General features: G+C 43.9%; 1 protein-coding gene across 1 annotated transcript; it reads right to left on the bottom strand.

Moving 5' to 3' along the window:
* Nucleotides 1-1632: 1632 nt before the first annotated feature.
* LOC144138715 (uncharacterized) lies at nucleotides 1633-22109 on the bottom strand. Its single transcript, XM_077671123.1, has 9 exons — nucleotides 21962-22109; nucleotides 16796-16845; nucleotides 16313-16351; nucleotides 14750-14785; nucleotides 13734-13827; nucleotides 12576-12745; nucleotides 6878-6925; nucleotides 5248-5283; nucleotides 1633-1994 (listed from the first exon to the last, which is right to left on the bottom strand). Exons 1-9 carry the CDS (start codon nucleotides 22026-22028, stop codon nucleotides 1818-1820), a joined length of 717 nt encoding a protein of 238 aa, XP_077527249.1. The 5' UTR covers nucleotides 22029-22109; the 3' UTR covers nucleotides 1633-1817.
* Nucleotides 22110-23583: the final 1474 nt, after the last annotated feature.

The following is a 23583-nucleotide window of genomic DNA, read 5'->3' as shown; positions in this document are numbered from 1 at the left end:
TGCCTTCCTCAATGTTTGGCGCACCCGCGTCTGTGGTAAGCGGCTGCTGGCTGTCTCCTGTCGGTATTTGTGGAGACATGCACAAGCGATACGCTTCCGTTGCATGTTAAGTGTCCAGTGCTTGTTTTAACTGCTAGAGCAAACGGAATCCATGGCACAGCTGATTAAACAAGCACGTAAATTACGTTCTTCGCCTCTGCAAGCATTTGAACCAGTGAAAACGCTCAGCGTTTATATAACATTGTCTAACGAAGAAACGATGATCATAAAATCCTCCAAAAGACAGTTGAGTGATCAAAAACTTGACACCAAGGGTGCCAGTTAAGCTACAAATTCATGCTCAGGCGCGACTGTTGCAAAAACACTAACCGCCATCTTTTTAGCGAGTCTCGAGAATCTCGCGCTCACGACCAGGTTGGAACGAAACTTCAAATTTAGTATCCAATGTTATGCAACGCGCAATCCCAAGGCGTCATCCAAACACCTTTTCTAAAAGGAGAGCCGCACAAAGTCAGCGAATTAAATAGCGCGAAGAAAAAAGCTTCAAAGATACTTCCGCACAAAACAAAGAAACTGCACCTCAGGCCGGGACATCCGCGAAACACATCACGATTAGCATTGATAACGCAAATACTTCCCCAAAGCCAGAAAGCAAGCACGTCAACACAGCAACAGACGAGCGGTTTTATGTTGCTTACTGCGAAGCAACAGATACTCTTTTCCAGCCCTTTTGTGTACGAATAGACACTTACAGTTCTGACCTGCCGCGGAAGAACTAAATTATCGGCTTCAAATATCAGCATGACAACGACCGCGCATGAAAATATAAGAGGCAAAGCGGAAAGAACCTAAAGCACGGAATATTTTTCCCGCCATTCTTGAAGAGCGCGTTGCGGTGTGGCATGCTGCACACCAGTTTATTTCAACAAAACACAACTGTAGCATTCATTTAAATGCGAAAGCCCTGTATAAACGTCACGCACCAATTTAAAACCCGAAAAGATAACACACCACAGGGGAGTTGTACTTGCCTGAGGAAATAAAGCGAATGTCAGCACGCCTTCATCAAAAAGCGTCGAGGCCGGCGTGGTGTCTTCTTGTCGGTCAGTGCCCTGATGTGCCGCTTGCAAAGCGCTCACGCGTAATGCTTGGTCCGTTACAGGACTGCGTTTCCTTTGTCCCTCGAAGCGATCTGTGCATGCCCAGTAGCCCACCTTCCTTCGCCCAAGACTTGCGGCTGCAGCCACTGATTTCCCCCGGAGATCTAACGCGCCATTGGCGCCGTCTCGACAAAGATCTTTTCGGCGGATCATCGGGACCGAAAAATCTGAACCGTTTTCTACGTCGAGGACACGTCGAAAAAACGGCGACGACAGCTCATAGATAAAATATGAATTCCAAAGTGGGCCTTTGCGAAGAATTGCGAGGCCAAGATAAATCGGTCGCCCCGAAATCGTTTCAAGTGCGTCTACCTTGGTCGAAAACCTGTTTCGACCAATGTATTCTCAAAATAGACGTTTTAAAGTCATTCTGTTCTACCTGGGCTACAGTGTGCCCCATACCCCGTGTTTAGGTTCAACGCCTAACATGAACCAAATTTAATTTTTGACCGGGGTACATTGAAACAAAACATACATATCAGCTCCAAAGTACCTTTATTGGGTGGAATACAGAAGATGTAAGGTGAAGACATAGCGAGAAAGTGGAACTGACGCGATTTCAATGTTAGCGCCGTTAACAATGGATGGTTTCTGTCACTATCCTTTCCTCAATTTCGCGCCGTGGAATCCTTTAGACCTGAACATACATATTCCGCTTCAACATGCGACAACAGAGCAGCGTAGATTGAGAGCGCGTTGTAGACCACAGATGAAAGTCTTAAGTGGGCCAGAGCTGGATGTCCGAAAAAGAGTGTAAATGGTAGAGATCAAGGTGCATCCGACTTGGTTTATAACCTCGCTGGGAGCTGTGGTGAAGACGTACCCCACCAGGCACTGCAAAAGAAATTGAAAGTGGTATATAAGCAGATGCCATAAAAAGTCTTGGCTTAGCGATCATGTGTGGAGTGTGTTGCTAGGTCAAAAAGTGCAAAAATGCATTGTTGACCTGAGCTGCAGCGGGACACTTTCAAGATGGCATTCAGTGGTAATAAACTGGTCTGTATGCTTTGGCGCGTGCCTCATTGAACTAGCGAGGCGAATGGAAAAAAAATCTAGCTTTTCATATTTGCTAAATAGCGTTATGATTATAACTTCGGCGAACTGAATCGAACTCTCGCTGATGTACTGTAAATATTGATAGCCCAATAATATCAGCATAATGAATGACTTCAGTACATTTTCTTAGAGTGATAAAATGTAGTAAGTTCATGCCAGATAGTACTGTGCACGAACCAGCATAAGGACGTAGAGGAAACAGCATTAAGAAAGTTTCGATGTGTTTAAAGCAAATACTTCTAGGTACAAAGATATAGCACGTAAGATTTGGGACGCCCACAAGACGCACGCTCGACAGTGCAAAGCAGCTTCGATTCCGTTGACGAACATATGGGGTGTAGGCTACACAGGTAGAAGTGGTTAGTTCTTTATTGTTACGTAGTACAAACTACACGTGTGAACATTAAAGGAGGCGGGAACAAAAAAATAAACAATAGGAGAACAAAAATAGTCAAAAAGGGAAAGGAAATACACCTACTAAAATAAAACCTGAGAAGTAATCCAAGTTTGTGTACAATTACTTAACTAAACAAATCTTGTGCACATCACGCTGCCGGTGATTTTACGCCGCTTTATGAACCAGCAAGGTCTTAAAACCTGCCTCTTTCATATCTGAGTTCATGACTGCCCGGATAAAAATGACTTTGAAGAATGTAGAGGTACAGTCCTGAAGGTACGTGCGGCATTTAGCCGGAGTGCTGAGGGGGCTTTTGGCGTGGGGGTAAGCAATGTTTGTCTTTAATTTTCTCGTGCTCTGCTGTTTCTTGCCGCAACAGTTACATCCACCATGGTACACTTGTCATCTCCTATATATGCTTGGATTTACGTGTTTTGTGTGAATTTCAATGTGGTTTTTAAAGCCTTATCAGGGTATGCACCCAGGTTTCCGGCGCAGGCACAATGCTTTGACGTAGTCGTAAAAGTAGTGACTCTCAAGAAGCCACCCAGGAGCCTATATAAAAGGTTTCTCTAACAAAGAGAAGGCATGGCCATTATTTGTACGCCAGTTATAATAAGACCCTCATTACAATTGTGCGCATAGCCAAGCAGCAGACGCGATGGCAACGGTATTTCAGCTGAAGCCGTGGCTGCTGCAAGGAGTAGCAAATGTAGGAGGAAGAGCGAATAGTAAAGTTCCCGCCACGCCCGAAGCTTCCCTTCAAGGCTCCGTTATTGGTTGGAGCGGCACTCACGTGACAGATTGTATGGAGTATGAAACTTTTTTATAAGGCAGCGGATTAAAATCTCATTCGGTGCCGTCAGTCTCAGCTCCCCAACATTTTTATTCAGATACGAGATAGTGAAAATAAGTGTGAAGACGTCAATACCCCATTTGATTCCATTTTCGGGAGCTTAGAGTTATCAAAAAAATTAAAGCCGTTCCATTTAATGTGGAAGCTGTCGGAAGTGCAGAGGAGTGATTCGCCATAATATGCTGTAACGCCGTTACCCACTCAATGCTACCGCCAATGCAATTCAAATTTTCCGCCTTCACATTGATCGCCCGGTGCCTGGCTGAAACTGAGCGAGCGGGAGTTCGATTCTTGTACTTGCTTTTCCTCCCGCACGTGCCGGCGTTGCACTGCCCCTTTTTCTCGCTTACTATCGTAAAAACCAACCTAACCAGCGTTCCTAAAACTAACCAGCGTTCCTAACTAAATGAACTCGGGCGCTGCCTGGTACTACATATACTTTGATTCAAACGTACACCCTTTGTCAAAATTTTGTGGGCCAGTCCTAGGCCTTCCCGACCACCAAGAATTTGAACAATCGGCTTTACGTTTAAATGTGACAAAAATGTTTTAAGGCAGTAAGAAAGACAGTTGTTTTCTGTAGCTTTCCTGCATAAAAGGTTTCAGCCTCCCTCGGGACGTAAGCTTGTACATTAAATTGTTTTCAGCCTGCGCGTTTTCGGCTTGGCCCACAAATTTTTGACAAAGACTGTACCTACAGTTTTCCTTGCGCTAAACAACGGGGAGATGTATGACGAGCGCCAGCGGTTCACGAGTTTCCAACGCTTATGACTATATAAACCCCTTGGCCTTCGTAGCCTCTGGGTTACGCTGCGTCGACAGCCGCTATGACGGAACTCCGTTTGGCTCTATTTGGGTCCAGCAAGCGAGCTACGACAAGGCGAGCCCCTAATATTCTCTGCACTCTAAATTCAACTTCACTGCGCTAAGAATACAGGCGCTCGTACCAACGCGATCATTAACACCTTTGTCTGAGATGCAGTGGAGCTTTTGCAGCATTTACTCTGTGAAGAGAAGCGTTTTAAAGCTCATGTGGGGTTACGCATGACCCAGGACGCTTCAAGTTACATTGGGCTCAGGGCGTCCCTATAGCCTTGTAGTGATAGGCGATGCGGTTGAATAAACGATTACTAGGATTTACCGCAGAAAGTAACCGATTCCTCAGCCACTCATGGTGACGCCCCTATACAACTCGGCAATCTTGAGCAGGTGCCGACAAAGGGATTGAAAGTTTCTGGAGTCACTACTGACGCATTCAAGTAATAATCAATAAATGTTTCCACTGCAAATATAAAGAGGGAACAGCAAATCTTGCCCGTGGCTTTATTGGAGTTTGCGAGACGGAAAGGTACGGGGAGGTAAAATGAATAATTTTGCAGTGACTAATCTTTTTTTAGGGACTAAAATTCGAAGGAAATAAAGTAATTGGTTGAAGATATAATAACGCACAAAAAAAAGCTGGTGTAACCTTGGATTAAAAACATCAGAACTGTTGCTGTCAGTGCAGGCCTTAGACTATAATTGGGCTCATGTTAGAGTGAGATCCCTTGTACAGAAATCTAAAAGAGAGGAATGGGGATGTGGATGGTATAAGGAAACGGTCTACGTATTATGAGCAATACAACACCAGCATTGTTTTACGTGTTATCAGTAGGAAGTTAGTTTGGAGAGGTTTACCGTATTTTCTAGTTCCTCACGAATTCGAATCCTTCGGTCGATTGCAATGACAATAATAAAAAAAAATGTCAATTTTAATGTTCAACAGAAGTTGTCCTTACCGCCAGAACTCTCACAGCTCCAATTAACGCGGGCTCCTGAAATACAAGAAGTAAGGTAAATATACAGAATCCACTTTAGTTTTGCATACATGAAAACGTCAGTGAAACCTTCTACCAAAAATCTACGGTAAGGATAAATCGATGCACTACACGACGTATGCTTTCTGATGCCTGCGGCCAGCTGTTTTGAGTGCCACGTTTCCTGATTAATTGGTAATGACACGTCATTACCCTTTGTAAAGGGGTAACGACGCGTCGTGTTACTTAAAAAACTAATATATCTATTTCTTATAGTTTAAGTATAGCGCTGCTCCTGTGGCAGGCTCAAAATACTTTTTTCTAGTACAGGTGGCAGCTGTTATAGGCAATATTCACCTCTCTCCGTTTCGTCCACCAGAATTTTGATCTTGTTTTCGTCGCCTCGACGGGTTTGAAGTTGATTTCCATTGTACCGCTATTAAATCTTAGGGCTTCTGGAAGCCAAATATTTCGCTCATGTAGAGTTTGGTGAATACCCTCACATTACAAGACTATGTGCCGCATAGTTTTTCTTTCCTTTCCGCAGACCACGCATAGCCCATCATTTTGTGTATACTTCCCCACAAAGCTCTCAGTTCTCAAACAACCTGCCCCAGTCTCAAGAGGGAAGCATTGCTTTTGAAATTACCGCAGAAATTTTCCTTTTTGATGTCAAAATTTTCTGTCACGTCATCTCTCATGATCTTTTAGCTTCCATTTTTTTTCTGTCCTAGTATTTTATATGCCTTGCTTCTTTTTTGGTTACCTTGGCCGTCTTTGACGCCCCACGGTTCTTTCTGCATTTCATCGTTAGCCTTCTAGTCTTCCTTAGCCGCTGCATGTCCACGCTTTTCATTTATAGGTACCTAAAATCTTTAGCTGTCCGCCTACGTTCATCCATTACTCTCAACCTCACGTCAAAGCATATTTCACTCTGAGTTCCTTGAACGTTTTAATACATTTGAAGTGTTGATGACGACCAAAAAAGGTTGTTTGGTTGTATGCAACTTTACTTTGGGATTGACGTTTGAAATGCATTACAGCAGGCTGAATAATTACAGGCTATATTTGAAATTGCAGCAGTGACACAAGGTAGGTGTTTATAGAAAAGTTTATGTGCGAATGGCCTATAGCAATGATGCACTGATGAGGGAAATTGTGGTTTCTTAATTTTACGCACTTTAAATTGCTGAGACGACACGTGATTGGGATAAGAAAGCTACTTCTACGTATAAGTACAGTGAGTGCAAAGGTGTGCTGTTAGGAGCAGAATATCGGGCACCCTCGCACAAGCGTAGTTAATTTCAAACGTTTTTCCAGCTTCAACAGACTCGTGCGTAGGGATGTGTCAGCGGTATTAATTAGAATTAAAATTTAAAGTTAGTACACTTTAAAGGCAATAATTCACTTCTTCTAATTCACTTCAAATAATTCACTTCTAAAAAAAATAAAAGCGCCATTTCAGAAATTTTCAAATCAATATCTGCGTGCGTATTCCTCTTGTGTGTGGTTTACAATGTGCACAGTATAGAAAGAAATAGGAGGAGTATAGTGTTAAGAGTACAGTCTAGTACATAGGGTGAACTAGTTGGTCAATAAAATAGTTACTCACGTCTATAGGTCTGTTAGCAGCGCATGTCAGCCCAGTTTCGTTCAAACACTGCGAGGAAAAATGAAATCGAGCAATGCCTCGTTGACTAACATGGTTCGCACAATCCTTTGACAAATATCGACAAACGAGGATTGAAAGAAGCAAGGAAAATGAAAATCTCGTTCCTTTTATAAATTTTTGGTCGTGTCCTTATTCACGCTGCCCACGACTTCATTTTGCAGCAAATAGCAACCGCCCAATTACAAATTTGATGTTACTCGCCGCAGGCTAATTACCATTCTTTTCTAATTAGAAGTTAACAGTAGTTAGCCTGCGGGGAGACATGCGGTTTCTCCTTTCGCCTGAAATCGAAATGCTTCGCTGTGATGATTGATTGACTGATTGTTTGATTGTGAGGTTTAACGCGCCCACGCTACACAGGCGATGAGGCGTGAAGTAGTGGAAGGCTCCGGATAAATTTTGCGCACCTGGACATCTTTTCGTGCCCCAAGATTTCGTGCGCCGAAATCTTGGCGCACGAACTCTTGGCGCAAGAAGCACACATGCGTTTTCGCTTTTCGCCTCTATCAGAAACGCGGCCGCCGCGGCCGGGAATCTAACCGACGTCCTTGAGCTCAGCAGGATTCACTTCGGTTATGCAAAAAAGCAATAGGGTAGAAATGTGGCCTTACAATTTCCTTTTAAAGACGATAGTCTTTCTTGGGCCATTTAAACGCAGAAATTTTGGGCTATCTGCCTGCCTGTCTGTCTGCGACTCGATTCAGCCACCCGGCCAAAGTAAAACACTGTATGCGCAATAGTCTTGTATGATGATGATGGTTTGTGTTTCATGGCGCAAGGCCAACGAGGGCAAAGAGCGCCAGAGAAGGATTTATTTAATGAAGACTATTGATTATCACAAAAGGTAGGTATAAAACGTAAAAACCGGACATAGTAAAATCAATTAAAGATAATGGTGATGGCTGGTGTATAGGGCCAGATTTGATTATGCATGATATGAAATGAGGTTTAAAAACTTTACGTTTGACAAATACTTAAACACGCGTTTCACAGGAACCATAGCATCGTCACCCAGAAACAACGATGGGTGTAGGGGAATATGTTGTCTGTAGAGTTCTCTGAAGTGTTTGTGTCACGTTGTGTCAAGTGCCTTGCATTGTATGAGTATGTGGACCACGGATAGGCCCTCCCCACACCTGCTACACAAGGGTCTTGGAGATCCCGTGAGCAGGTGCGAGTGCGTTACATGTGTGTAGCCTATCCGCAATCTAGCTAAGGTAACTTCAAAGTGCCTGTTGTGTGAGTCAGTAGTGTATTGTCCCAAGTGTGGTTTTATTACATGAAGTTTGTTGTCTGTATGTTCGCTCCAGTCTGCTTGCCAAGTCTTACGGAGTTGTTGTCTAATGTGTGACTTGAGGTCTGTGTAAGGTAGTGTTGCAATGTCTACTGTGTTTTGGAGTGCAGCATTGGCGGCCATTTCATCCGCCAGTTCATTTCCGCCGATGCCAGAGTGGCCCGGCACCGAACACAAAGTCACCTCAAGGTTTGAAGAATAAGCTTGCATAAATGATTTGAGGACAAGACTAACGACATGTTTTTCGATGACTTTCCCAATGATAATGCACGGGTGACGCTCAGAGAATCTGTATAGATAATGGATTTAGTAATATGATGTTCAACTATGTGACTTATAACCAGGAAAATGCCATATGCCTCTGCTGTAAATATACTTGTCTTTACATTCATGGTTTCAGTTGCTTCAAAATTGGGTCCATGCGCAGCACAAGACACTGCTGTGAACGTTTTAGAGGCATCGCTGAAAAACTCTGCAGCCCTGTATTTGTCCTGCAGATACAAGAAATGCTGCAAAATCCCAGTTCTTGGTGTCATCTTCCTATTGTACTGAAGGAAAGACAAGTCACACGACACAGGATGGAGATGCCATGGGGCTACAAGATCAGCGTTAGATGATTTGGATGTATCTAAGAAGGAGACCTCATGAATATTCACCTCGTCCCTCACTCTCTGCGAGAAAGGAACATAAATTGATGGATGGTTTAAAAAGAGTTTAGTTGTGGATGTATCATTAAAAACCGGTTGAGAGGGATGGTTATTCACCATCCCTTTATAGTCTTGTATACCCACAGTCAAATCTAAACGTCTAAGTCCGGTGTCAATGTTGATACTTGTCAACATTCTTGCACAAGAACAAGAAATTACGCAGACATTAGGTGGAAAATCAATACAGAAGTGATATTTGCAGTGTTCTTTTATTGAAAATTCATGGATGCTTGGTTTTTGCGACAGCAAATGAAATACTACATGAGCTGCAGAAAACCGTCGCCTGCTATTGCCCGCACTCCCGGAGGCATTTAAGAAATCATACGGCAACATCACCGAAAGGTTTGACTAGATAGGTTCCACGTTGCGCTTGAAACGCTCGTGGAGAGGGCAACGTGGTTCTATAAACGTTGAAGTGGGACGCCTCGATTCACGCGCATCTCTGACGTACGGCAGCGCTGTCATCGAGGCACCTGGCTTGGAGCAGTGCAACGCGGTAAATTTAAATTGACTTGAGCAAACCTCTAGCGTGTTATCTTAGGAGGAACAAGAAGGGAGAAGAACAGAATGAGAGGTGAGCGGGAAACAGAAAAGAGGCATTTGCTTGGCAGGTGCGCAAGTAGGCTATCGTCTTTCGTCGACATGTGCAACGAAAGGAGAAGATACGCGGCCATTTTTTATGACATTGTAGTTCGCGATTTCTACGTGAGTATTTAGGAATGATCAGGATGCAAAAGCTATGAAAATGCCGCGTTTTCGAGCAACGCTTGGTACTTTCTGTGCTCCGCACAAGGAAGTTCCACCTTTCCCACGGCTGTGCTTCCAAGACCGACGATCAAGAGGAACCAGCTCTTTAATTATGTGGAATATAGATTCTCCCCACGGGTATGCCTTTGTAGGTGTACAGGGGGGCTAAATGTATGCACAATTTCCACCGACCTAAACTGGTACTGAAAGGCAGCCGTCAGATTGTTAAGGTCCAGTATGCATTGTGACGGTGCCCATTCACGGACATATCTTGTGCCTTTGTCATTTGAGCAAACCACTTCCTCACTAAAACTTATAGCAAGCCGCCAGCGGTACCTGAAGCCGAAGAACGCAGATTATCGCAGGTAAACATTCCTATTTGTAGTGGTTGTTAAGCGATTAGTTCATTCTTTGCAGGTTAGACCATCCTGCAAGTTGAGGCAGAGAAAATGTCCTGAATGTTGATGAAGAAGACGAAAGTATTTTTAACAGTTACGTATTTCAAAATTCTGAAACGCATGGAGTGCACCGCAGGTTTCTTTGTTCTATCAATCAATCAGTTGCTGTGCTTAGTCGCTTTGTTAGGCGGGAACTACATGAAGACTTCAGACAGCAACTGTACATCGGCTGCTTTGGCACCGCTGTCAACGATAAATGCGGAGTGGCGCGTCTATAATGCCTTTCAGAAGCGGCGTGCAGCGTTTTAGAGGATACATGGTTATCAACAATCCACCCACTGAGCACGCCTAACTCGTTGAGAAAGGAGCCTTGAACGGGCATTTTCGTCTCCCCTCTGGGCAGGTGGAACCGCAAGGCCCCGGCGCCTTTTGTCGTTTCCTTCACGGTTAGTTAGCCGCCCTCAAAGAGGGGTCTGCTGCCAGCAACGTGGCCTCCACAGTGCTGCACGCAGCTTATAAAATGAATTATGGTCACCATCCTCCGTTAAAGGGGATTCACACGCAAGATAAGATCCATCAACACCCTCCCCGCGCTGCGTATCATGTGGTCGCACGCCACGCCTCCATGCGTGTACGTGCGCAGCCGGCACAAGCGCTGGCGGCTCGCCGTCTGGAGCAGCGCCGCTGGGATCGGAGACGGTTTGTCCAAGTTGTACAAACCACCTCCTCTCTTCGGGGAATCTTTCATTGTTGGCGCAGTGCTTCTCGCCCCTCTAGCAACTCTGCTTCCTTTACTTTTGGTGCCTCGCTCTGATCTTAGTTGCTGCTGATGACGCATGCAGTGAGCCCGCCGGGTCGAAGTTTTTCGCTGGTCTGTGGTTCTGCGGCCGAAACCCCGAGTCATTACACCGCTCATCACCGGCAGTAAGATGCTAAAGGTTTAGGAGGCACAACGTAACCAAAGTTCCTCGATATAGCTCTCCTAGGGGAAGAGGTTGCGCGGGCAACGGTCTAATTAGTGTCGCATAATAGGGGCGATGGGAGCAGTCATAGGTGATTTTACCCAACCGGTCGAACCGCTTTTGCTCACTGACTAGCCAGAGTCACTGGTTATTACTAATAATGACATGGCTAGTCAGTGAGCGGAAGCGGTTTGGCCGGTGAGGTAAAAATCAAGAGAGACTGCTCCCATCCAGTGCAGAAATCCTCGCTGGTGTCGTTTAGCAACTGCCAACGGATCACTCGGTCCTGATTTTACCCAACCGGACAAACCGCTTCCGCAAGCAGCGATATCTACGCATGAAACTGAAGCATTTCGCCAACGGCGAATAAGTCCCCTCGGAAGCCGCCCCTGATCATGTTCACTCATGGAGGCGTGACGCGCGGTAAAATGATACACAGCGCAGGAAGGGAGTGGATGCATTTTGTCATTCGTGTGAATCCCCCTTTACGGGACGATGTGGCGGCCGCTAACGGCGCTGTCAGGACGTCACAGCTTGAGTTCCTGTATATCGTTTAGCGCCAGAGTTGCGCGTCTGATGTGCTCATGCCGCGGGTTTGAGCTGGCGACAGGAAAGCCCGCTTTCAGTGCTGCGCGCAAGACTGTTTTCAGTCAGTTCTGTGCAAGTGGTCCGTGGCGGTTGCGGTGGCGGCGGTCGCTCAGCTTACAAGCACCCGACCATCCCCGAAGCCTGGCTGCCCCGCAGCTAATGGCACACGCATGCCTCGTCTCCTCGCCGCTGCCACTGCCGGGCCGGCTCCTACATGCGTGACGGCCGGCTTTCCTGCGTGACTTTGAAAATCAAGATGGCGGATGGACGCGCAACCTGTTCCCCTAGGGGAGCTATATCTAGGACGTTTAGTTACGTTGTGCCTCCTTAACCTGTCGCACCCTCCTTTAACCGTTAATGAAGTGCTTTTCGAGTCTGTTTTCACTGACATCCAGTTGTTGTAGCAAGCGAAAGTAGAACTGGATGCTATAATTTTGAGGGCATAAATGACGTAAGATCAAGCGCTGCAAGCAAGATGGTCCACGTAACGTGGTTTTACTACAGTCAGCAAGCAACAATGAGGCACCGCGGCATTTGGAGATTACTGTGACGTGTAAATGTGTAATAACCAGCTTAAGGAGCATGATGGTCATCATCATGATCATCCTTATAAGCCTCGTTCTATTCTTTGCTGGACGAAGGCCTCTCCCAAAGAATTCCATCAACGTTTATCGTGAGGTAGCCGAGTCAATTTTGTGCCTCCTAACTTTCGAACTTCACCCCTCCCTCAAGTTCTTGGTAGACCCATATTGTGTTTGCGGTTCGTTGACAGCCACTCCATTACACCGATGCTCCACGTGTTATCTCTCATGCGGATGACGTACGGTGTACCCATGCCCACTTTTTTTTCGCCTGATTTGACTAGAAAGTCTTCCACACAAGGGGCCGTGTGGCTACAATAAAGTATCCACTTCAGCGCGACGAACAAATACTTCGCCTCACCATTGCGAAGGGCGTGTTGGTGGGGATGCTAATGAAGATAGGTTGCCCGCACACCACTTCGTTGTTGAATGAGAGCGCGCTGCAATTTATGTTCACAAGGCCCCCCGAAAGTAAGCGAAGGACGGTGCTGATGCTGTTGCAGACGCCGGTCAGAAGGGGCAGCAGTATGCCTGCGGGAACAACAGAAGCAGGACTGTGCGTTATTTACCCGTACAGAGGACCTACGCAAACAAGGCCTATGAGGATATGGAGGGGTAACAAAGGAACAAGAATGAAGATTTAAAAATCACCAGGGTGGACAGAGATGAAGTCAATTTTTCTTCATCTTGGTTAACGTTAAGAAGACTCGAATGCAATATTTTGTCACGGACACACTTTCGGTCCGCGTATTTTCAAACGCTTCGCTGTACAGAGCAGCCACGTGACATGTCCGTTTGCGCGATGCAGAACGGTAATTAAACGTGGGCATTGGCTGTGCCCCAAACCTCAAGCGACCTAAAACATGTCAAACCACCAATATTAAGAAAAAAAATCCGTGGATTTCAGTTTAGAGAAAAAAATTAAAGTTAAAAAATAAGAAATGAAAAAGAATTTGAGCTAGACCTGCTGGGGCTCGAAGCCAAGACATTACCGCCAGCGCTCAGCACTCTAAATCGCCGCCACAGAGCCCTAACGGTTGGCTCGTTTTAGCAGGTGCTCAAAAGAATAGCGCGCGCAGTGACATCACACATGTCACGTCGGTGCTCTGTGCAGCGAAGCGTTTGGGAAGACACTTCCGGCCCAGAGCAGTAGCCTACTATTCAAGTGTATTACTCTTGCGCAGGGGCTAATGGCCAGACGTGTTTGAAAGCACCCGACGATAAAATAGAACTTTGCTTTATTTCGAAGGACAATTGCTTGGTAACTCTACGGGCCTGTTTCCTGCACAAAAAGAAGCTGTTTTCGAACAAATATGATAAAAAATGAATTTTCACGTGGATCACCGTCAGAACTGATGTAATAAAAGAAAAAAAATGACAGCCAGTTAGTAGTTCGTTATTAATATTTGAACGTTCAAGTAGCCTGATCAAACTAAACAAAGGGCACTTTAGTCACACTGTCAAATTTTTTGGCGGTTGGCGAAGAAAGCTTTTGGCGAGATTAGCGTGAAGGACTTACCGAAGTCGTTTCTTTGTAGAAGATACTTCAGAAATTCAGTTGTCAAGTAGATTTGTGATCCAATGTTCAGGGTACCGATACCCTGGAACGTACACTAGAGAAAGCGCTTCTTTGAATTTTCGGAACTAATATGTAAAACAATGATTGCAAGCTACAAATCAGGCATAGAAGCTCCAGTAGATTTAAAACAACCCACGAAAGTTGGGAGGTTTAGCATGCTTGTTAAAACATTGCGTGAAAATGCATGCAAAAAGCTTCGTAAAAGTAGCTGCAGAGTGCAGAGAGCAAAAGATTTATCATCACCATTATCATCATCATCACCAGCCTATCTACTCCCACTGTAGGGCAAAGGCCTCTCCCATTATTCTCGAATTCCCTCGGTCTTGTGCCAACTGCGACCAATTTATCCCCGCACACTTCTTGATCTCATCTGCCCATCTGACATTCTGCCGCCCCTATCACGGTTGCCTTCTCTAGGGATACACTCTGTTACCCTTAATTACCAAGGGTTATCTTGCCTTCGCACTACATGCGCTGCCCACGTCCATTTCTTCCCAATTTTACCAATATGTCCTTAACACGCGTTTGTTCACTGACCCACCCCACTCTAGCTTGTCCCTTAATGAAACAACGTTAATAAAACTCCCTAATGAAACATCCTTAATTGATGGAACGGAAGATGATAGGTGTACCATTAAGCGAAAAGTTTGCAGCACGCCAATTCTCCCTCAGAAAATGGAGTCGAGACTCCGCGCAATCGTTTCAATACTTAAAGGTCAACTTGGTGCACTTCGGCAGGATTAGGGATAGACTTTTGGGAGGCTGTTTTGACACTGATTTTGCATATTCGTGTTGTCCTGTACCCTAACACTCTGGCTAAAATTATGTGTATATTTGACTAATTCATTGGGAAAGATGGGCTGTATGAGTCAAGAGCATATTGTAGTGGTTATGTTCAGGTACACCTAAATATATGTTTAAATTACAGACATTTGCAAGAAAACATCAATTCTCACCTGAAGGAGGTTGCCTATAAATGTTGGAATGCCAGCCTGTGTATAGAAAAACACATGAATTTACAAGAAATGCAAGTACTCATATTGCGGGTGTGTTCAAGATAAAAAAAAATCGCCAATAAACATTTAAACCTACGAAGCATGCGGAATCTGCTCTACTCAAATATGTAAAAAAATGTAGCCGTTTGTTAATATTCATATCCCGTTGAAACGAGCAAATTCTAAACATTGTTACACTGTGGCAAGAAAATTGAGGTAAACCATGACACAGCAGTCTATAATTTTATTGGTGGCCATGATACATGAGCCAAGGGCTGCCCGATGGACTCCGCTTCGTCGCCTTCAGAGAATCTGTCTTGGTGGTGTTGGCGACTGCCTACTTCTTCCTTTTCTCGTCACGTAGTCCCCAGATCGAAGGCGACTGTCCCGGGCGATGCTTCAGGAGGTGGACGGATGGGGTGTCCATGAAAGACGCGGTGACGACAAACAATGACGAAGTCCTTACCGCCGCAGATGACGATTGTGAGCAAGTTGAGCTGTAGCTCTTTGCGGGAGTGCTGTGAAAGTGATGAAGAAAAGTTCGCCATCATCGGCTGTTCATGTCTCGGCAGGTTACGTCTTGGCTTATCTCGGCATACAAAAGTGTGGGGACACGGAGCATAGGGCACGGGCTTAGCCATGCAGCTCCGGGTATGGGGCTTTCTGGCGCAATCCAAGCTCTTCAACAAGACATCTTCATGTTCCGAGACACGTGTATGCTGGAGGACGGGGATAAGGATGACTCCGCACCTCCCACCAAATATGTTACGCGGCGACAGAACAACTGAGGCGAACCACGGTAGATGAGTCTATGATTTTATTGGTGGCCATGACACACGAGCCGAGGGCGGCGCGATTGACTCTACTTCGTCGTATTCACAGAGTCTGGCTTAGGTGTTGCGGCCACTGCCTACTTCTTCCTCTTTTTGCCACAATATTGTTACGTGGTGGTAGAACAGATGACGCGAACCATGGTTGATGAAGAAGCGATCTATTTACATAACGAGATCTATTTACAGGACGAGATCTATTTACATTATTTTGAACACAGCGGTTACGGAGGGTTCGCCAGGCCACGGCCCACACGCAGCTTCGCCTCGCTGATCTTCGGGCCACAGCCGCATGCCCTACTGCGCCCTTATTCGTCTTTTCGTGACAATATTAAGGTGCCGGAACGCAAGTTCGATGCAGCTGTCCAGGCAAAAATACCAAAATCTCCTCCGGATAGGTATGCACTACTCCGAGACATCACTAAAGTGGGAGCACCTGTTCGAAAAGCAAACAAACATGAAAAGGAGAACAAAAAGAAAACACGAAAAATAAGCAATAAAAATTTATTTAGGCAAAAGTGCCCGCGGTGCGGATGAAGCGAAGTTTACATAATTGTGTCCCAATGTACCTTTAGAGCATTCTGAGCTTTTCATATATTTCCGGAATCACCCATACCTCAGCCCTTAAACATAACAACAAATTAGAAGTAATTATACTACAGCAGGTCACGTGCTTGGAACAAAAATAACTTACACTGTTCGATGTGCACAAATCGCCGGACGAGTTGAGGCACTGAAGAGTAAACAAGCAAAAAATGCGTAATACCGGGATTAGTTATACAACTAAAAATTACTTGCATTGTTGGCATTGAATAAATTAAAAAAAACACTGCGAATAATGTGCAAATGATCTACAAGGCCTGTTGTGTGCTAAATAACAATAAATATCTTGTCTTGCAAAATATATACCCTTGTTTACACAAGTAAATTGCATAATGGCGCTCTTAGGAACAGGAAAAGTGCGTAGGAACAAAATGTGAGCCTCAGGTTTGTGTTGTGAGCACTTCTAGCGCCATTACATTACAATAGCAAGGCCCCAATGGATCTTGTCAGGGAATAATGCAAGCTCATTCAACCGTGGTTCTTCGTAGTGGTAAAAAAAAGAAATCAGCCAGGAATTCATTGTGACCTAATAATCAGGCTGTTAAAGGTGATGAACAAGTTAACCTGAAATTACCTGGCCGACATTCAGAAAATTTGGAAAGGTGGTGTTCGCGCATGCTGATCCTGAAAAGAACAGACAAAAGAAAATTTCAATGTCAGTGTCACAACATTTCAAGCTACAGCTTGTTCGTTTTAAAAAAAAACTGTGAAAGTATTCTTTTAGAACGCAACTTTTCCTTACCTGCAATTCAGATAATGGACACATCGAGCTATTTGCAGCTGTGTCTCCCGTCAGGAGACTAGTAACGTTTACTCATTCATGCGTTTATTTTAACTGAAGGCATGAGCTGGTTACAAAACTCCCTTATTTCTTAAAGTGTATACGACCTGTGGTAGAAGACTATTGGAAAATAACGGTCACACAACAAATGTTGTCGAAATGAAGCAAAACGCCCTGGTAATTTCCCAATGTGAAGAAGGTGCTGCAATTCTGGCAGCTGGCTTGGCTTGCAGAAGAACGCGAATCTTTTTATTATTGCTTGTAATTCAGTGCTGTTCCTGTTCTTGTGTGTGGTCCATCTTTGTTGTGTGGTCGTTAAAGCATGATTAACCCGTTTGAGAGGCACACACGGGTCTTTGCTTTACATTTACGGGATGTACATGAACTTCGAAACAAGAATTAATCAGCCATAATTTTACTTGTCTCATTTCTTTATCCACAAGGTGTTGATATTAGCAATGGTTAGTTCCATGCGATGGAACGTGACATATAACTCTAAACCTGCCGCCTAATATACAAATAATTGCACATTGCGCCCTGGTCCCGGACAAGAGTGACGTGGCGGTGGCGAAGTGACGTGGCGGTGTTCATAGTAAGCGTAGATACACCTGTAGAAGCAGCCGGCACCATAAGCTACGATATTAGTTACCACTGCCCCATTTTTATCACCTATTCTAGCACTGTACAAAAAAACCAACGCAGCAAAGGGTTCACAAATACAGATGCCTGTCAAGTGATTGTATGGAATCTTTTCGCGCACGTGTCCTAAATGCCGACTGGTCAACCATCTATAGCAAGGTTAACGCAGATGAGGCTTACAACGAATTCCTGTCGATTTTTAGCCACCGCTACAATGCTGCTTTTCCTTTCAAAACAATCAAGACTAAAAAAAAAAGATACGAAAACCCTGGATCAGCCCCCAACTAATGAAAATGATAACTAAAAAAAATGCTCTCTTTAAAAAGTTTTTGAGGACGAGAGATCCCAGCGTGCTGCAAGAATTTAAAAAATGCCGAAACAAGCTTAACGGAGAGTTAAGAAAGGCCAAAGCATTTTACTATGACAATCTATTCTCTGATATCTCAAAGGAGAAACCTGACCGGGTGTGGAAAGCGATTAACCAGGCATTGAACCGCGCCGACGCAAAAGGGATCCCACTTGAAATGACAGTAGAAAACAAAAATATTTCCGGGATTCAATTAGCCGAATACTTCAATGCTCATTTCACAAATATGTTGCAACCGATGGGTAATTCGATTGATACACCAATTACCTATCGTGCCAACACAATATTTCTCCAACCAACGGATGAAGCTGAAGTTTACCGCACATTCATTTGTTTAAAAAGTAGTCGGGCAAGTGACGTCCATGGCATTGAAGCAAAGCCGGTAAAATATGTAATTGACGTTATCGCCCCTTTCCTTGTGTATATTTTCAACCTGGTGCTTGAGTGTGGTTATTTCCCATCTTCCATGAAGTTGGCAAAGGTTACCCTTATATTGAAAGGTGGGGAAAAGAATAACCCTAATAACTATAGGCCTATCTCCGTCCTTCCAGTATTTTCTAAAGGACTAGAAAAAAATCATTTTTTTTCGTGTGAACTCTTTCTTTTCGAAGTACAATTTATTGGTCGACCAGGAACATGGTTTTCGACAGGGAAAATCTACAGAGACTGCACTTTTAACACAGAAAGAACTCATAATTAGGAACATAGAAGAAAATAAAATAACGCTTGGAATATTCATGGACTATGGCAAGGCACTTGACTACTTAGATCATAATATATTGTTAAGCAAATTGAGTGATTATGGCATACGAGGGGTCGCTCATACGCTGCTTTTATCCTACCTCTCTGATAGAAAACAGCGAGTCGCTATTGACAATTGTGTTTCCGAGTACAAATCTGTTTTACACGGTGTTCCTCAGGGTAGTGTGTTGGCGCCTCTCCTCTTTAACGTATACGTAAATGACATTGTTGAAATTAGTAGTGATGCCTCATGCGTTCTTTATGCGGATGATACCAGCTTATTCGTTTCTGGTAGTAATTTAGAAGTGTTTACGAAAGCTCAAGTGGTACTTCAAAAGCTTTACACTTGGTCAAAATCAAACGGCCTAAAAATTAATTCCAGTAAGTCGAAAGCAATCTTATTTAAGGCAAAGAACAAAGAAGCTCAAATTAATGCGCAATTAATGCTAGAGGGCATGCCAATTAACATTGTAAACCAGCATAAGATTTTAGGCGTGACTTTCTCTGCTGATATGACATGGACGTGTCATGTCGAGTCATTAACCAAATCATTATCATCAGTGGCAGGTGCGCTATCACGATGTCGACATTTTCTTCCTGTAAGGGTGAAGTTGCAGATCTATCATGCCTTGTTTTCTTCGCGCATTAATTACTGTGCGCTTGTCTGGGGCACAACAACAATTAAAAATATTAACACAGTTTTGATGGTCCAGAAAAGGGCACTGCGGTATATTGAGAATGTGTCATACAAGCACTCAACACAGCTGTTATTCCCTCGCCATAAGATAATAAGCGCAAAACACACTTATGACTATCGCCTACTCTTTTCATTTTTCTTCTCAAATGAAAAGTTTAAACATTTCTTAAGACGTGCTCAGATTTGAAAATTTGTAAAAGTGATTATCGTACACGTGGCAGCGATATGTGGCTGGTACCACGCCGGCGCACGGGCTACATGCTGCAGTCCCTTAAACATAACGTGCCCTTTTTGCTTAACAGATATGAGAATGAACAGAACTCTGATGCGTGTACGCGCAAAGCACTGCGTGAATATTTTGTAAAGATAAGCTAGAGCATGGTTATTTTTTTACAGTTATCATTACGTCATGATTACCGGTTTTACTGGCTTTGTGCACGTGTGCACGTGTTTATTTCGTTATGCCTGAATTTCCTTGTGTGTGCATTATCTGTGAACCAGCAATCTATTTAAAATGTAACTTTATATTCCTTGTATAAATATAGTGTAGCGACTGTTGCTAATTATTGCTCATTTGTTCTTTTTTTTTCTTCTTCTTTTGTAATCTTCGCAATAGCGTGCAGTGGTATGGGCACGTCGTGTAGTATTTCTGTGTTTTTGTGCATCAGATAAAGGTCACCATGTAGTGATATTTGTATTTTTACTTTTTTTACATGGTTCTTTAGGAATGTGTTTGCTTCATGGAGCATTTTGAAATCTTCCAAGCGTCCATGTATTTATATTATCCTTTTTCACGTGATGCTGTCTTGTATACGGGCCCTCAGGCACCTTTAAGCGGTAGCTAGCCGCTTTTCGCCTGAGGGACCCCCAACACTGTTGTTGGAAATAAACTGATTTGATTTGATTTTGATTTGATTTTAATATTATTGAATGTGATACTACCAAGGATTAAGCGCCAACTGAGGGTTGAAAATTGAGCTGGTGTCAGTGTTGCCTGCCTAACTGCTGCGCTTCTCGGCTCTCATTTTCGGGATTTACAGCGTTCCGTGGTTTCATCGCATCATCTGTACGGGGTGACAAGATGCCCGTTCGGCTACGCAATAGTAACTTTGGCAGGGTTGCACGTGATTAGGGAGGATAGCCCACTGGTAGCTGCAGTTGTTCTTCTGGAAGGCCGCGGTTTAATTTGAGCTCTCTTAAACAGCAAACGAATTGCTTGGTTGAAGTTTCAAAAGGCTAGGTGAACTATGGCAAGCTAATTCAAGCTTGAGTTTAGAATTACACTTCGTAAGAAATATACAGTGTCGAAAAGGGAGACCTATAAAGCAGAAAAACTGCAGAAGGAAAGTCTCAACAATACCATACTCTCCTGGCGCGACTTTCGCGATTTTATAAAATTGAAGTTTTTGGCGACTTAGGTACACTAAAAAACGCGCTTCTTGCGCTTTCTAAAAACACGTGAAGCTGAACACTATTTGCCTGTCTCGAATGATGAAATTTTGTTCAGGGTGTCCTGGTTCAGTTCTGTTTCATATTTCGAATCACCATTGCAGTACACTACGCGGGAGTTAACGATCCGAAACCAAGATATATTGTTATTCAATAACGAACTTTCTAAAAAAGCTCTATAGATTTTCGTTTGCACCTGTACGGCTGCATTTTTGGTTGATGTCAAATTTTCTTCCAGCAAAAACTTGCTCCCCTTTGGGTATTTCCTTTAAACTGGCCGATCAGTCGACTAAAGCTTGTCCCTCACTTCGAGCTGTTGATCGATCGCTTCTCGCGCTACAAATAGATATCCCCTAGGTTGGCTAAGTTAGTAGAGTGACTGCCATAGATGAGCAGTTTTCCCAGGTTAAAATCCTTTATCTTCAAAGTATATTCTACTTATGCATCTTCAACTGTAATGGTTTAGAGAAAGCTGTATAGCCTTTCTTTGGAGCTGTAGGGCTACATTCCAGTGCATGTCAAATTTTTTTTTGCAGAAACTTACTCAACCCTGGCGATTTCCCCATAAATGGTCGATTAGCCATAACCGATAACCAAGATTTGCAAAGGCCTGTCTTGTATGTAAAAAACAAACTTTGTTAAAGGCACATGCGCAGACCTGTAACACATATTCTACGGTGAGCTAACTTTTGAGTTACTCTGAAGAAGATTTCATCAATATCTGTCCACAGCATAAGTAAAAAAGCAGCATTATTCTTGTCATATGCATATTGTGGACGTCACTACAATGTTTGAAACAAAATTGGGCTTAATAAGCTTTTCTGTCCTACCTTGCAATGATTTATGGAGTCGGTGGAGTACACAATCCAGAGTACATGGTCATAACAAAATGTGATGTACAGTGGAAAAGGACTATCTTTGTTAAGTATCACGGTCAAAGAACCTTTAACAAAAATAATCTATTACAGACAGCTTGCAGAATATTTTACGGCTTGACAGTGTGAAAAGCCTGTTCACGGTAAACAATAGATAGTCTCTAACCTGGATATTACATTGCAGTACTTACCGCTGGCAGCAGTGGCAAATGTCGGAAGCAATGCGATGGCAGAAAAGAGGACGATGTAATACATCATGTTGAACTATACCGCGCCTGTTTATGGCGCAGAAATGCGGTTGGAGTGAAGCGCGATGTCTTAGAAGGCGAGACTATATATTCATTTCCCACAATGCGTAGAACTCTACGTGTAAAAAACCGCAAAAACAAATGTTGATCTAGTGCTCCGTTTGATTAAGTGCGTGCTCCGGTGCCACAGCTGAGGCCTTGAGTTGCCCATGGCAACTTGTGGGCCATTTAATTTTTACGGTGATATATGTGCTTGCGTACGAAAACCTACATGTCGTGCATGATAACATAATTTACGGATTTTCCGGCTCTGAATTATTGACGTGTTTAAAAAGTTCACAAAAACCAGCCGGGGCGTTTCGGCTTGTTTGTGACTGAAGCGCCGGTGTTTAGAAGATCGGCTTTGGAGAAAACATCTGCTCTACCGGTTGGTGCTTGTGGCCGCGACAGCTGTAATGGAGTGCCGAATGAAAATAATGTTAGATGTGCACCGCGTACTTTAGAAACTCATATACGCACCGCAAAATAAAAATACAGTAGCAAAACATAATATCACGTGCTTATTCCGAATTGGCTGTGGCCTCCTAAAATAATAAAAAGGCCGCTCGTGGGGATACCTGTATAGTCTTATCAATGAAACTTTGAGCTGAACACAGGTTGCAGAAAATGAGTCTGCGCATGCGGTAATGTGCATGTTCCTGCATGCGCATGCGCATGCGCACTGCACTGCATCCGGGTGTTCAACTAGACTGGCGGTAGAGAAAGAGACCGAAAAATTGCTTGACAGAATTCATGACATGTTTTAAAAGTGGTTTCTCTGGGAAGGAGCAGTAGAAGCGTCATAAAGTGTATAACGATCTTCAAACAATGGTAAATTATGGGCTAGACTTCATCATCCGCTTTTTAGCAGAAGTATGCCACAACAAAATGAATCCTGTCGTCGTACACCCAATGAAAAGAGGAAGTTAATAACCCTTGAAAAACCTTCAGACGGTTCAGAAAGGCTTGAACCAGAAATGAAACAAAATTGCCTAGAGGAAACACTTGTTGAGCACTTGAGTTAGGAATTCAATTGCTCACTGACATTTATGAATACATTTCTCTCCATAGGGTGTTTCTGGGAGCACTTACACTTTTTTTGTACGAAATTCCGGTAATAAAGTTTCCCTACTCAGTGGAGAAGGAAGAGGAATAACATTTATGTTTCTAAGGAAAAGGGGATGGGAATGAAGGAGAGTGGGTGGTGGCCTCAGTCCAGGCCGCCTTCCTGCCCCGAGCAGCCCTGGCCCGGGAGATCAGGTACTCCTGATCCTCGAGCTGGAAGCTGGTTAGCCTGTGCTCCCACTGCTCCAATGTAGGTGATGGAATTGGGTTGGGTTGTTTGAGGCACCTCCATACGATGTGATAGATGGAGTTTGGTGTATTGCTTGTTGCGCAGTTGTATGGAAACACAGTCGGTGAAATATGATGTAAAATTGCCATGTTGTAGCAAGTCTGTGTTTGGATTCGGCGCCAGATTCGAGAGTATTGTGTATTGAGTGATGGGTGAGGAGGAGGGCAAAGGA

The sequence above is a fragment of the Haemaphysalis longicornis genome, unplaced genomic scaffold (genome assembly GCF_048455015.1).
Source record: "Haemaphysalis longicornis isolate Haplotype H1 unplaced genomic scaffold, Haemaphysalis longicornis Haplotype H1 scaffold_5, whole genome shotgun sequence".
In the NCBI taxonomy this organism is placed as follows: domain Eukaryota; kingdom Metazoa; phylum Arthropoda; class Arachnida; order Ixodida; family Ixodidae; genus Haemaphysalis; species Haemaphysalis longicornis.
This window is presented reverse-complemented; position numbering and strand designations above follow the sequence as displayed.